Source organism: Leucoraja erinacea, chromosome 21 (genome assembly GCF_028641065.1).
Source record: "Leucoraja erinacea ecotype New England chromosome 21, Leri_hhj_1, whole genome shotgun sequence".
NCBI lineage: Eukaryota > Metazoa > Chordata > Chondrichthyes > Rajiformes > Rajidae > Leucoraja > Leucoraja erinaceus.
The window spans coordinates 10,808,706-10,824,462 of NC_073397.1; the positions used below are offsets into that span (position 1 = coordinate 10,808,706).

Consider the following 15,757-nt stretch of genomic DNA (forward strand, 5'->3'; position numbering starts at 1 on the left):
TACTTGAAGTTTGCATAGCAAATTCCAAAAACAAAGGTGTAAATGGTATTAAATGATCCTGTTCTATTTGAGGTAGAATTATGCCATTTCTTTGCCGAATGGTTTAGTTTACTGATGTGGTGCATTTTCTATTCTGCCCAAGCCACTGTCTAGTTGAGTGTACTGCTGTGTTACAAAGAGGTCGTGTTCCCAGAGAACATTCTGCATCACCATTTTCTGTATCGCATGCTCTTGATGAGGCGGCATAGATGCACAGCAGTAGAGTTGCTGCCTTACAGCGCCAAAAACCCGGTTTTAATCCTGACTAAGGATGCTGTCTGTATGGAGTTTGTATGTTGTTCCTTTGACCATGTGGGTTTTCTCCAGGTTAAATTCACAACAGTGCCAATACTTTAGTTTAGCTTAGAGCTTAGGAAACAGGCCCTTCGGCCCACCGGGTCCGTGCCGACCATCGATCCCCACATATTAACACTATCCTACCCACACTAGGGACAATTTTTACATTTACCAAGCCAATTTACTTACATACCAGTGTGTCTTTGGTGTGGGGGAGGAAACCGAAGATCTCAGAGAAGACCCACGCTGGTCACGGGGAGAACGTACAAACTCCATACAGACAACGCCTGTAGTCAGGATCTAACCCTGGTCTCCTGCACTGCAAGGTGCTGTAAGGCAGCAACTCTACTGCTGCGCCACCGTGCCGCCCCTTCAAATACTCTTCAATGCCTATCTATTGATAGATTCCTCTTGTGAATCGTGAGTCCGTTTTGGGACTGTCATAGAGTCATAGTGCGTGGACGCAGGCCCTTTGACCCACTTGCCCACACTGACTAACATGTCCCATCTACACTAATCCCACCTGCCTGCCTTTTGCCCATATCCCTCCAAACCTACCCTGTCCATATACCTGTCTAAAAGTGCCTTAAATGTTGCGATTGGACCTGCATTTTAAATGTGATTTTTAAATGTGCTGTTAACTTGTTTGTGAGTTAAGTGACAAGGTGAATCTAATGTGAAACTTCAACCTTTGTACCTGGTTTCTATAAAAGGAAAATAAACCAAGCTAATGGAAACTGTTTGGCACAACTATTGTGGATTTGAGGCTGAATAAAAATTGGTAAAAATATTTAGAAATTGCACAGTGGTTGAGTTGCTGTTTTACAGCACCAGAAACCCAGATTCGATCCTGACTATTAGTGCTGTCTGTACATAGTTTGTATGTTCTCCCTGTGACCCACGTGGATTTTCTCCGGGTGATCCGGTTTCTTCCCACATTCAAAATTCGTGCAGGTCCGTAGGTTAATTGGCTGCTGTATGTTGCCCCTCGTATGTAGGATGGAAAACTGGGATAATATAGAACTAATGTACGGGTGATCGTTGGTCGGCACGGACTCGGTGGGCCGAAGGGCCTGTTTCCACGGTGTATCTCTGAAAACAAAAAAACAAAAAATGATCACATAATTTATGATATGTACTTTATATTTTGTGCTAGAGAAAGTTTCAGGAATTGAATACGGCTGGTTGAATAGATATATGTTGAGCACTTTTCTACCACTGATACCTCAGCTTTGAGCATGCTTCTTATGTCCTCTAATGTTATCAAACATGATGTTGATGCTCAAACATCTCCAGTTGGTAGCCCTCCATTGAGCAGCAGCCTGCTCCCATTTGCCACCTCTTGCCCTTCCACACTCAAACTCTGCAATTACCAAGTAAATCTTCCTCACATGGCCTCCTCAAACCCATCATGGTGGGGGTTATTGTAGAAACATAGAAACATAGAAATTAGGTGCAGGAGTAGGCCATTTGGCCCTTTGAACCTGCACCGCCATTCAATATGATCATGGCTGATCATCCAACTCAGTATCCCGTACCTGCCTTCTCTCCATACCCTCTGATCCCCTTAGCCACAAGGGCCACATCTAACTCCCTCTTAAATATAGCCAATGAACTGGCCTCGACTACCCTCTGTGGCAGAGAGTTCCAGAGATTCATCACTCTCTGTGTGAAAAAAGTTCTTCTCATCTCAGTTTTAAAGGATTGCCCCCTCATCCTTAAGCTGTGACCCCTTGTCCTGGACTTCCCCAACACCGGGAGCAATCTTACTGCATCTAGCCTGTCCAACCCCTTAAGAATTTTGTAAGTTTCTATAAGATCCCCTCTCAGTCTCCTAAATTCTAGAGAGTATAAACCAAGTCTATCCAGTCTTTCTTCATAAGACAGTCCTGACATCCCAGGAATCAGTCTGACATCCCAGGAATCAATTATGCTGGTATTGTAATAGATGGTTTGTTTGCTTATAGGCCGTTTGTGGTAGGCCTGATTCCTGGGCCTATTAACAAAGGCATAAGAGTATGTGCCACAATCCTACGTGTCACTATCAAGGTACCTATTTTAACAGATAAATTATTGTTTTATTGTTTATTTCATATTTATTTGTCATGTTGTTGTGATCATGTGCGCCTGTAAAGCTGCAGCAACTAATAATGTCATTGTTCTGGTGCATCGGACAATTAAAGACGACTTTAAACTGTTTGATATTCAGCATTACCGACAAAAAAAGCAAAGACATTGACTTCATCCCAATGTTCTTTAGACAAGGTTGTAGCCTTGAAAAATGAGTATACTGCAGATTAGACCGAAGCATCAGTGCTTCATCCAAGAGAAGTGTGATATTCTCCACCCGTTTGGTTTACTCCTCCCTTTCACATGCAAGCTTGTGCGAAATGGAGAAGTTGCCTTGGAATGTCAGAATTTCCAAAGAGCATGACCATGTGGCATCTTGGTCCCAGCCTCTGCATGAATCAATGAGTGTCATGGCCGTCCAGGCCCTTGGTTTTGGTATACACTTTGTAGTGGAAATCGTTGTTTTGTGGTATTCCCACATTAGCCGCCCTCCCCGACCAGCCATATCTTGGAAATCTTCATACAACCTCCTTCCTCTTATTTCACGCCTCTTTCACGAAGCACTGATACATTAGTCTAACTCTGCTGTATATGCAGTTCTCGTGAGGGAGGGTCAAGTAGAACTGATATGTTTTGGAAGGAACTGCAGATGCTGGTTTAAACCCTCTAAAGCATCTGAAGAAGGGTCTCAACCTAAATCGTCACCCATTCCTTCTCTCCGGAGATGCTGCCTGACCTGCTAAATTAATCCAGCTTTCTGTGTCTATCTTCGACCCGGACCTGATACTTTGATTTCATGCACAGCTTGTTGATGTGCGGCAATGAAACCAAAAATGGTCCTGCTCTTTCCTGCCTCAGCCAATCTACTTCTGAGAGCAAGCCGTTCTGTCCAGTGATTTCTCATCTGGACATCAAATAATATTCTCCAAATGGCAACAGCAGTGCAAACTGAATTATGGAATCAGTGTTCAATGAACTGTCGTTAATAGTTAATGCGTTTAACTCATAAGTTCATGTCATAGGAGTAGAAGTAGGCCATTCGGTCTATCGAGTCTACATTCAATTCTAGCTGATCTATCTTTCAATCACAACCCCATTCTCCTGCCTTCTCCACATAACCCTTGACACCCTTACCTGCCAATCTATGCCATAAAAATACCCAATGGCTTGGCCTCCACAGCCATCTATGACAATGAATTGCACAGATTCCCCACCGTCTGGCTACAGAGATTCCTTCTCATCCCCAAAACGTGTGGAGAAAATCCACGCAGTCGCAGGAAGAAGGTGCGATCTTCACACTGGCAGTTGCCAGGATCAGGATCGAACCCCAGGGTCTCTGGCGCTGTCAGTCTGCTGCTTAATCAGGCACAATGGCACAACCGGGAGAGCTGCTGGCTGAATAGGAGAATAGGTTACAGAGAAATAAGCGGGAAATATGAAATATGACCGTCTCTTCTTCTTCTTCTTCTTGCGTTTGAGGCAGTAGATCTCGACATCTGTAGGTGCCCACCCTAACAAGGGCGCATGCTCCGGGTTGGCGCCAAGTTGCGGCGCTGCTGCTGTCTCTGTTTGAGGTCAGTTGTCAGGGCTCACCACATGGAGGTCGACAACAATGAGCCCCAAATAGCCGGTAACATAGAGATATGGAACAAATGAATAAAAGGAACAATGGTCAAAGAAAGATGGAGCCCACAATGGTCCATTGTTGGCTATGGTCTAGGTGATAACGAGATAACAGACAGTGAAATTCTCCAGGATGACAGTGAAACTAGCATGATGACTAGGTTGAGGTGAAGGACGGAGGAGAGAGAGGGGATACAAGGGTTACTTGAAGTTAGAGAAATCAATATTCAAACCAAAGATAGACACAAAATGCTGCAGTAACTCAGCGGGGCAGGCCCATGGTCATACCGCTGGGTTGTAAGCTGCCAAAGCAAAGTATGAGGTGCTTTCCCTCCAATTTGCATTAGACTTCATCTGAACAATGGGGGAGGACAGAAAGGTCAATATGGGAGTAGAAAGGGGGGTTCATAAGGTCATAAGGAACAGGAGTAGAATTAGGCCATTCGGCCCATCAAGTCTACTCCGCCATTAAATCATGTCTGATCTCTCTCTCCTTCCTAACCCCATTCTCCTGCCTTCCCCCCATAAGTTTTGACACCTGCACTAATCAAAAATCTATCCATCTATGCCGTAAAAATATCCATAGGCTTGGCCTCTACAGCCTTCGGTGGCAAAGTATTTCACAGATTCACCACTCTCTGACTAAAGAAATTTCTCCTCATCTCCTTCCTAAAAGAACGTACTGAAGAGGTTCACGTGTTGTATAAACACTCAGTTTAATATTTAAACGATACAGCTCATAAATGAGTACAAAAGGGCAAGGTGTGTGTGTTGACGTGTTGACTGTGAAGTGAAGACTAGCTCTGTCGTCCCCACCAGCGGTACACCCAGGTCGGCGTTGATTGGTCGGCCCAGATCACTCCAGTACTAGGCAAGTACTTGAGCTCGATGAACGGCCGTTCGAGACCAAAGTGGCTCGGCCGCCACATGACACCACCCCCCCCCCCCCCCCCCCCCCAGAACTGGAGTATTGAAGGCGGTTAGGCTGTCAAGTGAAGCGGCCTAATCCTGTGTACGTGTCTCCTGTGTTCGGGGTTGCAGCTGGTTGTGTTGAGGGCGGGTTTGGTCTTGATGGTGAGCACCCTCAGCGGCGGGGTTGTTCCACCTGCACTGGTTGGTCAAGGTCCAAGTGTGCCGGCTTAAGACGGTCCACGGGGATAGTCTCGTGTCTGCCGCACGTGTCAATGATGAAAGCCGTGGCGCCATTTTGCAGTACTATGAAGGGTCCCTCGTAAGGCTTTTGCAGTGGTCTACAGTGGGAATTTCAGCAGAGGAAGATATACTGGCAGTCCTGGAGGGGGGGGGGGGGACGTACATGGTTGTGAGACCATGTCAGGAACAAAGTGGCTCGGCCCACCACAGTCCTTTAATTCTGAGGCTATGACCTCTAGTCCTAGATGCTCCCAATAGTGGCAACATCCTCTCCACCTAGAGTGTTTGGGAGATCATGTATGCCAAGTCGGACCGAGCGAAGGTGTCTTCCTTCGATGTCCTAAAGTATCACAAAATATTTACTTGATTGTTCAATTCAATTCAACTTTAATGTCATCGCACAAAATACAAGTATCAGTACAACGAAATGCAGTTTTGCGTCAGTCCGTAGTAGTTGTACATAAAGAGAAAAAAACAAGAAAAAAAATAGGAAGAGAGAAGATACAGAATAATCAGGAAATACAGAATGATTAAACAAAGGGGGACGGAGGGACCAGAGAAATCTATCGTCGGGACTCCGAGTTCAGCAGTGTGATTGTGTTGTTATAGAAGCTTTTCCTCATCCTGCTGGTACGTGACCTGAGGCTCCTGTACCGCCTCCCTGATGGGAGGAGGGCAAACAGTCCATGGTTGGGGTGTGAGGGGTCTTTGATGATCTTCCCAGCCCGTCTCAGACACCGTTTTCGGTGGAGGGCATCCATGGCAGGGAGCGGGGCACCGATGATGTGCTGTGAAGCATCTTGGGATGTTTTTATTGTCTTGAAGGCAATAAACATTCTGTTGTAAATGCAATAAAAATATTTTCGATCTTATTTAATGTTGAGATATTTGCATGCCAGTGGATCTGGTGTCAAAGCACAACCTGACTGAGGGTCCATGATTCTGTGATCACTTCAGGTGCAGTGAGGAATGGCTACAGACAACTTCACCGATGTATGGGCAAAGCTCAAAGATCTGCATGAACAAGAAGTGCGAGGTAAAAAAAAGTCGGCTGTTCGACACACTCTTGTCCATTGTAAATGCCTTTGTTCTGTACGGCCACAGTTAAACATAACGTGTAATAACTTGGTTATCTTTTATCTTTACCCAATGTTTTGGCAAGTGCGGCCATTTACAGAAGTTATTGTACACCCTCGCAGGAAAACTGTAGGAATACGTTAAACGATTACAATGTTTCTAAAGTTTTCTTTTCTTTTCTATTTCCCTTTCCCTTTTACTGCTCAGGACTGTACACAAAGTTAACTGAAATAAACATGGAGCGATGTCTGTGAGTATAGTGTGTTATGTTTTTGAAAAAGGCATTTTCCTTCTTTGAGTAGAATGTAGTTCACTGTCCTGTATTGCAAAGCTCATAATGCTTCCATGATAATCTTAAATGTCTCCATTCTTTGTTACCTACTTATTGCACGCTATTTTTTTTTTAGTTTAGTTTAGAGATACAGCGCGGAAACAGGCCCTTCGGCCCACCGAGTCTGCACTGACCAACATTAACACTATACAACACCACTAGGGACAATTTACACACACCAAGCCAATTAACCTACAAACCTGTACGTGTTTGGAGTGTGGGAGGAAACCGAAAATCTTGGAGAAAACCCACGCAGGTCACGGGGAGAATGTATAGACAGCACCCGTAGTTGGGATCGAACCCGGGTCTCTCGTGTTGCAAGCGCTGTAAGGCAGCAACTCTACCGTTGCGCCACCATGCCACCCTGTTTGTTAACTTTTGTTTATTCTTACACCTGCATATAACACATATCCCTCCATTCCCTGCATATCCACATGTCTATACAAAACTATTTAAATGCCATCAGCGTATCTGCTTCAACCACCATCCCTGGCAGCAAGTTCCAGGCACTCAGCACCACCACTGTGTAAAACAACTTGCCTCATACATATCCTTTAACTTTGTCCCTCTCACCTTAAATTTGTGCCCTCTAGTATTTGATTTTTCCTTCATGGGATAAAGATTTTGACTGTTTACCCTATCTATGCCCTTCATCAATTTACACATTTTCACACGTCAAAGACATGCGAGTTTGTGGGTTAACTGGCCTTTGTAAATTGCCCCTAATATGTGGGGAGTGGGCCTGTTTCCATGCTGTATCTTTCAATCAATCAATGAATTAATATTGACCATTAAGTAAAGAATCATTGCCATTTGCCCTTCCTAATCTGAAACAATCTCATTGTCATTGCGTATTACTTTTATGTATTTCCCTAATAGGCTATCCAGCACGGTGCACAACACTATAAATGTGACATTGCTAAGTTTTAGGGGAAGTTCCAAATTACTTCCATGTATTTGCATTCTGTCTCTCTGGTTTCCTTTCACTTTAATGGTACACATGGCTTACAGCCATCTCTTTAATCTTCTGTGCACTTAAAATGGATGTCCTTATTTTATCCTTAACACATTGGAAATATTTGTTTAATAAAAAAAGATTTAAGGTGATAGGGGAAAGATTTAATGGGAACCCGAGGGACAACTTTTTCACACAGAGGGTGGAGGGTAGATGGAACCAGCTGCCATAGGAAGCAGCCAAGCCAGGTACAATAACAACATTTAAAGGACATTTGTCCAGGTACTTGATTAGGACAGGTTTAGAGGGATATATAGACCAAACACAGGCAAATGGGACAAGCTTAGATGAGGCATGTTGTTCAGCATGGGTGAGTTGGTGGTACAATGACATAGAAGCTGCATCTCACAGCACCAGAGACCAAGGTTCGACCCTGACTACGGGTGCTGCCTGTGTGGAGTTTGTACGTTCTCCCTTTGACCACGTGGGTATTCTCCGGGAGCTCCTGTTCCCTCTTTCATCCCAAAAAGGTGCCGGTTTGTAGGCTAAATGGCTTCTGCAAATTGCCCCTTGTGTGTAGGATGCATAAGTGGAATAGCATGGAACTAATATACGGATAACTGATGGTCAGCAAGGACTTGGTGGGCTGAAGGGTCTGTTTCCATGCTGTATCTCTAAACTAAACTAAAGAGCCTGTTTCTATACTGTATACGACTCTTTATTGGTGCAATTTGTCTTTTACAGGGCACTGATTATAGAGTACTCCTAGCTTACAACAGGAGGGTACCTTTGGTCCATTTGGGTGGCAGATAATCCTAGATCCATGCATCCAGGAATCGAGTCCCGATCTTGGATGTCACCTTTACACAATCTCTCATTTATTGTGGGTGGTTCTTCCTCTGCTTCCACATCCTAAAGATTCATTGGCTACTGGTTAATTGGTTGATGCAAAATTACCCCATAGAGTAGGTTAATAGAAAATAAAAGAATCAAGAGGAAAAAATGTTGCAGGAGTACAAGGACATGAACGAGGGAATGGGATTAGAAACATAGAAAATAGGTGCAGTAGGCCATTCAGCTCTTCAAGCCAGCACTGCCATTCAATATGATCATGGCTGATCATCCAAAGTCAGTACCCAGTTCCTGTTCTCCCCATATCCCTTGATTCCGTTAGACCTAAGAGCCATATCTAATTCTCTCTTGAATACATCCAGTGAATTGGCCTCCACTGCCTGTTCACAATGGCTTTTGAGAAGGGAGTGTGCATTCTCTTTGATATCCTCCTCTCCGTTTATGAAGGTATTCACAGAATACTCTTTGGTAGAGAGCTGTAGGATGGAGACCTGGCTGGCGATGTGTGTCATGGATGGAAACGTGTTGCTAGTGATGGTCCCAATCACTGCAGGCCTTGTCCTTCTTGGTGGCTCTGAACACAGATCTGGAAGGTACCTCCAGAGACCCAACCCAAGTAACGCTATCCAAGCCAACTAGATGGAGTGCATTTTGTAGATGGTAAACAATGCAGTTACATTACACTAGTGGAGAAGCAAATGCAAGTTTACAGAGATGAATGGGGTACCAGTGGAGCAATCTGCATTGTCCTTGATGGCAATGAGCTTCTTGAGACATTTACGAGCCTCATTCATGCAGGCAAGGCAAGCTTATTCCATTATGTACATCGTACATGATGGTCTGATTTTGGGGTGAGTCACTCACCACATGCTATCTAACCTTTGACCTACTCTTGTAGCCATGTTATTTATGATTCTGGTACAATTTAGTTTCTGGTTACTAGAACCTCAGAATGTTTGTGAAGAAGACCTTGGCAATGAAATATCCAAGGTAGGCAGTTAGCCTCTCCCTTTTTGGAGATGTTCACTTGTGTGGAACAAGTGTTACCGTTCCTAAATGTTTTCCAGACCTTGTTGTATGCAAGGATACACTGCTCCATTTACTGAGGTGTGCCAAAGGAGATTGAGCATTGTACAATCAGTGATAAATCCACGTTCTGGCCTAATGATGGAAGGAAGTTCATTGATGTACAAACTCTGTACATGTAGCATGCATGGTCAGGATCGAACCCAAGTCTCTGGCCATGCAAAGCCGTGACAATAATATGGAACATTTCATGTGTGTCCGTAATACAAGAGCAGAGCTTACCCAGGCCACTGTCAGTAATAAATAGAAGTGATTGTTGGAGCCATCAAGCTACAGAGAGTTGTTCATGAAGCTCCCTCGCTGCTGAAGTTACAAACAATAGGAACAAGCCTGCGGCCTCTTTCCCCCTTTTACACTCTGTGCCTATTATATTGCCTGCCCATTCAGTGCCTGAGTTCATTAACCATGGGTGATGTTAAGGGTCCGGTTCAGACGGAAGAAGGATCTCGATCCCAAATGTCACCCATTCCTTCTCTCCAGAGATGCTGCTTGTCCCGCTGAATTACTCCAGTTTTTTGTGTCTATCTTCAGTTTAAACCAGCTTCGTCCTACACAGTTAATTAACCATGACTCCTTCTGCTTTTGTCTTGCATGACATATTCTTATGGTGACCGTGGTCCCAAATGGTCCAGGACATTTTTACCAAAACTGCAACAATGCTGTAATATTTTTTAATCTTTAAAAGAACATTCCAGTGGGCTGTTTGTTCTTATTATTTGCTCTGCCCAGCCCTCTAACTCAATTACAGAAATTAATTCCAACATGTTTAAATGGAAAGGGATGCTTGATTTTTGACCATATGTTTTACCACTGTGCCAATGCCCCAAGTGCCATTGAAAAAAAAACCCACACATTAAAACTAAAGGAAGGTACATCATAACTAATGTATACACTGGAGCTATTGTTGAACTTAATTGCAGAGGTCAATGTTCCAGGTGTAAATGTGGGATTATCATTTTAAGTGGTGGGTTCAATTCCTAACTTGATTCTGCACTCTGAATACTGTCCTCTGTATTATCAACAAGTGTTACTAGAAAATGTAATTGTGAAAGATAAAGAATTATTACACAAAACCTGGCATAATTACGATATTGTGTTACACAGTGATGCACAGAGATTGGACGAGTTGTTTAGCAAGAACCATCAGCTGAGGGAGCAGCACAAGATAATGAATGATAATGTCAAGGTTTTGGAAAACAGGTATGAAAACCCCCCTCTCCTTTGTTCAGATTCAAGTTTTATTTTTCTAATGTTTCTCAACTGAAGGTTTCATGCTCAGTAATCTGAGGGGGAAAAAATAACACTCACTTTCTCCCTGGTTGCTATTTCAATTTGCTCCACTAGCCCCACAGATGTGGAATTTTCTCGCTAAATTATTCTTTCCAAAACCGCAAGAAATGGCCCAGAGTTGTGACCGTAGCCCAGTCCATCACACAGACCAGACTCCCCACCATTGACTCCATCTACACTTCACGATGCCAGAATAATCAAAGACTTGTCCAACCTCAGTCATTCCTTCTTCTCTTCACTCCCGCTGGGCAGAAGATACAGAAGCTTGAAGGTGTACACCAGCAGACTCAGGAATGGCTTCTTCCATTCTGTTATCAGTTTTCCGAGAAGTCCTTCCATAAGCCATGGTACTGTCCGATTCACACTGAGCCCATTGCAGACGTTGGACTTTGTCTCTAGAACTGGCGCGCTACAATGCTGAGAATTATATTCTGCACTCTATATCTTTCCCATAGTTCTACCTATTGTACTGGAATTTGGCTTGATTGTATTTATATATAGTATTATCTGATTTGGTTGGATAGAATGCAAAACAAACCTATTCACTGTACCTTAGTACACATGACAATAATAAACTTAAACCTAACCCTAAAGACCTCTTCCTTCTTGTAGAAGCCTTTGTTTTGACCAATTCACCTGGCTTTATCAGATTCTGGGATCAATTTTGCTTATTAACACTATATGAATTATTTTGGGCAATGTTAAAAGTGCAGCAAGTTATTGTCATGGAGACCATAGTTGGGAATCAAACATGTGCATTTGGGGGAAAGTAGAATTGTATTTTATGAAATATCCCTGGTCATTTGCTTGCACCATCTTAGCCTGGTTTCAGCACCAAAAGTCTGGAGACACAAGGGAACTGCAGGTGCTGGAATCTTGAACAAAAAGTGCTGGAGGAATTCAGTGGGTCAGGCAGCATCTGCGGGGGGAAATGGACAGACGACGTTTCAAGTCAGCTCTTCTTCAGACCAAGAGTGAGAAACTGGGACATATCAGCGCCCAAGGATAACAATGCTCAGGGGAGAGTAATTAATGGCAACCTAAACACAGAAAATCTAATTTGCCATGCACAATTTTGAGTGCAGCTATAAAAGTGAAATATTTGAGGACAGATTTTGTTCCAGGTACCAAAGTAAATGTGAATAAATGCAGCAAACAATTTAATTAGCATTTGAATGAGGTATTGCCATATCAGATGAGGACCTTTTCTTCCTCGAATTTGGTTTCAGTTCAGGAATTTGTGGCTCAAATACATTTAAAAGTCAGGTGACCTGAGAAAATAAAGTCTGTTTGTATTTTGGAGACATAAGTCTCAAGTCCTGAATAACCCATAATTGAAAAACCAAGGAGTCTCAAAGCTATAAATGGAAACTAGAATTATATTTGTTACAATGAGTGTTGTGAATTCTTTGTATCCAGCACTGCTTAGATTAGACTCAGAGATCAGTGCATGACTCAAGAACATACAGCACAACTGTAATCATCTAACCCCAGCCAGCTATTGTTCAAAGAGTGTCCCCTTTGTCTTTGAGTCAGGGAACTATGGAGTCAACTCCCACTCCATAAACTGGAGTTGTGTACAATTATGGTGCTGAGGGCATTGGTTTAATTGCCTGCTCAGATGAGACATTTAAACCAAAGCTTTATTCGACTTTAGACTTTAGAGATACCGCATGGAAACAGGCACGTCTGCCCACCTAATCCGTGCAGACCAGCAATCACCCCGTACTCTAAGACTAGCCTACGCACTAGGGACAATTTATAATTTGTACTAAGCCAGTTAACCTACAAACCTGTGCGTCTTTGGAACGTGAGAGGCAGACAGAGCACCTGGAGAATAGCCACGTACAAACTCCGTATAGATAGCACAATAGTCAAGGTCGAATGGGGGTGCCTGGTGCTGTAAGGCAGCAACTATACTGCTGCGCCACTGTGCCACCCCCAATCTTCAAGTATACGGCAGCAGAGGTCTTAAATGTATTGGGGTGTAACCAGGGTCCTGATTTATTGATCTGAGTAAGGAAATCTGTCATCAATATTAGTAACCATGAAACTAAATGATTATCATAAAAAAACAAATAATTCCCTTCCCCAAAGAAAAATCAGTTATCCTTACCCAGGGGGATCTAAAGTCTGAAGAAAGTGCTCAGTTAGTCCTGGCAATGACAACCATATAGGCAAATGTATTAAAAAAAAAAAGCCTTAACACCAATTTTCAATCCTCATTCAGTGTTATTAGAAAATAAAAGCCTCGAAGTAAACAAGCATTGCAGTGAATGATAAATGTGACCAGCTGCTCATAGCCATAACAACACACCAGTGAGACTAGGATGCATATTCTCCATGCCCACAACTGGGTGGCACAGTGGCACAGTTGTCTGAGCTGCTGCCTCACAGCGCCAGAGACCCGGGCTCCATCCTGTCCTTGAGTGCTGTCTGTATGGGCTTTGAACATTCTCCCTGTGGCCGCATGGATTTCCTCCGGGTGCTCTGGCTTCCTCCCACATCCCAAAGACGTGTGGGTTTGTGGGTTAATTGTCCCTCTGCAAATTGCCATGAGTGTGTAGGGACTGGATGCAAAACTGGGATAAGATAGAATTAGAGTGAAGAGGTGATGGATGGTGGGTCGAAGTGTCTTGTTTCCATGCTGCATCTCTAAACACATGACCTCAGAAGCTGTTAGGCATGTTCAGTTTTCAAAGTTGTTCCTATTACCAGTTGTGCAAAACAAAGTCCTCAAACAGCTTGAATCAGAGGGTGGTCACTGTTTGAGTGCTATCAGTGGGGCTAAGCACGCCTCGGCCTCTGCAAGAAAATCTGAGATGTTCTGTTTTGCAGTAGGGTTTCTTTTGAACCGTTTTTCCTCTCTAATAAAGTCCACGACCAACACCCATCCCCCATCTTGACTACTGAAGAAAGATCTCGACCCGAAAAACATCGCCCATTCCTTCTCTCCAGAGATGCTGCCTCACCCGCTGAGTTGCTCCAGCATTTTGTGTCTACCCCCATCTTGACTACCTCACTACTGGTATCCAAGACACCCCAAGATACGCTCCGCAATAACACAACGTTGAACAAACCCCTGACTCAACCCACACATCCATCACTTCTTTATCACCTTCATCAACATTAACTGCTCCTGATGGCTGTCATTGGATCCGTTTTATGCTTGCCATTTCCTACCTTTTAGCCTTTTATACTCTGTATTAATTTGTTAAAAGTTAACAATTGTTTGTTTCCTACCATGCACCATTTAATTTAGATTCCCAGTCAATCAGGAAACCTGAAATTGTTCAGTTAAGTTTAGTTCATTGTCACGTGTACCAAGGAACAGTGAAAAGCTTTTGTTGCGTGCTATCCAGTCAGTGGAAAGACTATACATGATTACAATCAGGCCAACCACAGTGCACCGATACATGATGAAGCAAATAACGTGAATACGTTTGGTGCAAGTTTAAGTCCAGTAAAGTCCGATCAAAGATAGTCCTAATAAATGATTTCATCATTACCACAAAGCTGCTGTGGAAGCTGGCTTTATGCAGATTTGTATCTTACGGTGCTGGAAATAGAGCACTTTGGGGGCATTTTGCTTCATAGAAGGTGCTTCACAGAAAGTGACCAAACTGATCAAAAAGGCGCCGCAGCGCCTTTACTTCCTGAGGAGGCTCAAGAAAGCTCACCTGTCCCCCCAGATCCTGACCAACTTTTACGGCTGTACCATCGAAAGCATCCTGACCACATGCTTCACTGTATGGTACAGCAGTTGCACCGCAGCGGATAGGAAGGCACTACAACGGGTGGTGAAAACCGCTCAGCACATCATCGGTGCCCCGCTCCCTGCCATGGATGCTCTCCACCGAAAACGGTGTCTGAGACGGGCCAGGAAGATCATCAAGGACCCCTCTCACCCTAACCATGGACTGTTTGCCCTCCTCCCATCAGGGAGGCGGTACAGGAGCCTCAGGATGAGGATGAGGAACAGCTTTTTCAACAACACACTTACATTGCTGAACTCGGAGTCCCGTCACTAGATATCTTTGGTCTCTCCATCCACAGTGTTTACCAGTGCTCTTCTTACTCTAATGTATGCTTATTCTGTATTTTTTTTAATTCCCATTTTGCACTATGACTATGACCAGACGCTAAACTGCATTTCATTGTACCTATACTTGTATCTGTGCAATGACAATAAAGTTGAATTGAATTGAGTTGAATTGAATTGAATTGAATTATCACTATCACATTCTATGGTATTACCAAACTACACTCATGACCATTCTGCACAATTGCCAATGGCCTTGGGTCTCCCTTTGGTCCTGATAGTAGCTGTATAAATTCAACTCCTTCTCTTCTTACATTTGTAACGGTGTTTCCATTGCGCTGTCAAATCTTGAAAACTAATCAGCTGCTTGTGTTAGGCTCCGAGCAGGCCTTTGCGATCGATGCACAGTCACACAGGAGTTGGCCAGGAAAAAGCACCAGGAATTTGAAACATCTCAACTCCAAAGCCTTCAGCACATTTCTGTTCTCAGTAAGCACCCTAAACATTTCTTTATCAACCCATTGTCTGCGTCGTTCAATACAACACTCCCTCCATCTAACCTGTTTCTGTTTGGGCATTTTACAGCTCATGAAATCAGTGGATTGAAAGAGGAAAAGGAGTTACTTCATCAGGAGCTGAGAAAGCTGAAATACTTCTTACAGTGAGTAAAACGCACGGCTCCCATTACATTAACAATATTGAAGCTTTCTTGTGGAGTTGGCTCACAATAGTTTGTTTAATGTATGTTTGTCACGAGGAAGAGGATAGTTGTTCATACAAAATCACTACAAGATTCACAAGAAATATGAAATAAACATTCTTTCATAGAGTGACTGCGTTCTTATGATTTGGGTATTATCAAGGTAGAATCATTTTGATCACAATTCTAAACAAAATCATCCACTGGAAATCCCTGAGACTGTTCTGCTGCGCACGTTGATTA

The 15,757-nt window shown here is 43.5% G+C and overlaps 1 protein-coding gene across 6 annotated transcripts in view; it reads left to right on the forward strand.

Annotated features, from left to right (window-relative positions):
- The window catches only part of rbbp8l (retinoblastoma binding protein 8-like), a 69,970-nt gene that overhangs the window by 19,588 nt on the left and 34,625 nt on the right, over positions 1-15,757 (forward strand). For all 6 annotated transcript variants that reach the window (XM_055652102.1, XM_055652099.1, XM_055652098.1 and 3 more), the window contains 5 exons: positions 6,139-6,217; positions 6,466-6,508; positions 10,587-10,682; positions 15,191-15,303; positions 15,400-15,475. In XM_055652102.1, the coding sequence (XP_055508077.1) occupies positions 6,151-6,217; positions 6,466-6,508; positions 10,587-10,682; positions 15,191-15,303; positions 15,400-15,475 (395 nt within the window). In that variant the 5' untranslated portion in view covers positions 6,139-6,150. The remainder of the gene's footprint in view (positions 1-6,138; positions 6,218-6,465; positions 6,509-10,586; positions 10,683-15,190; positions 15,304-15,399; positions 15,476-15,757) is intronic.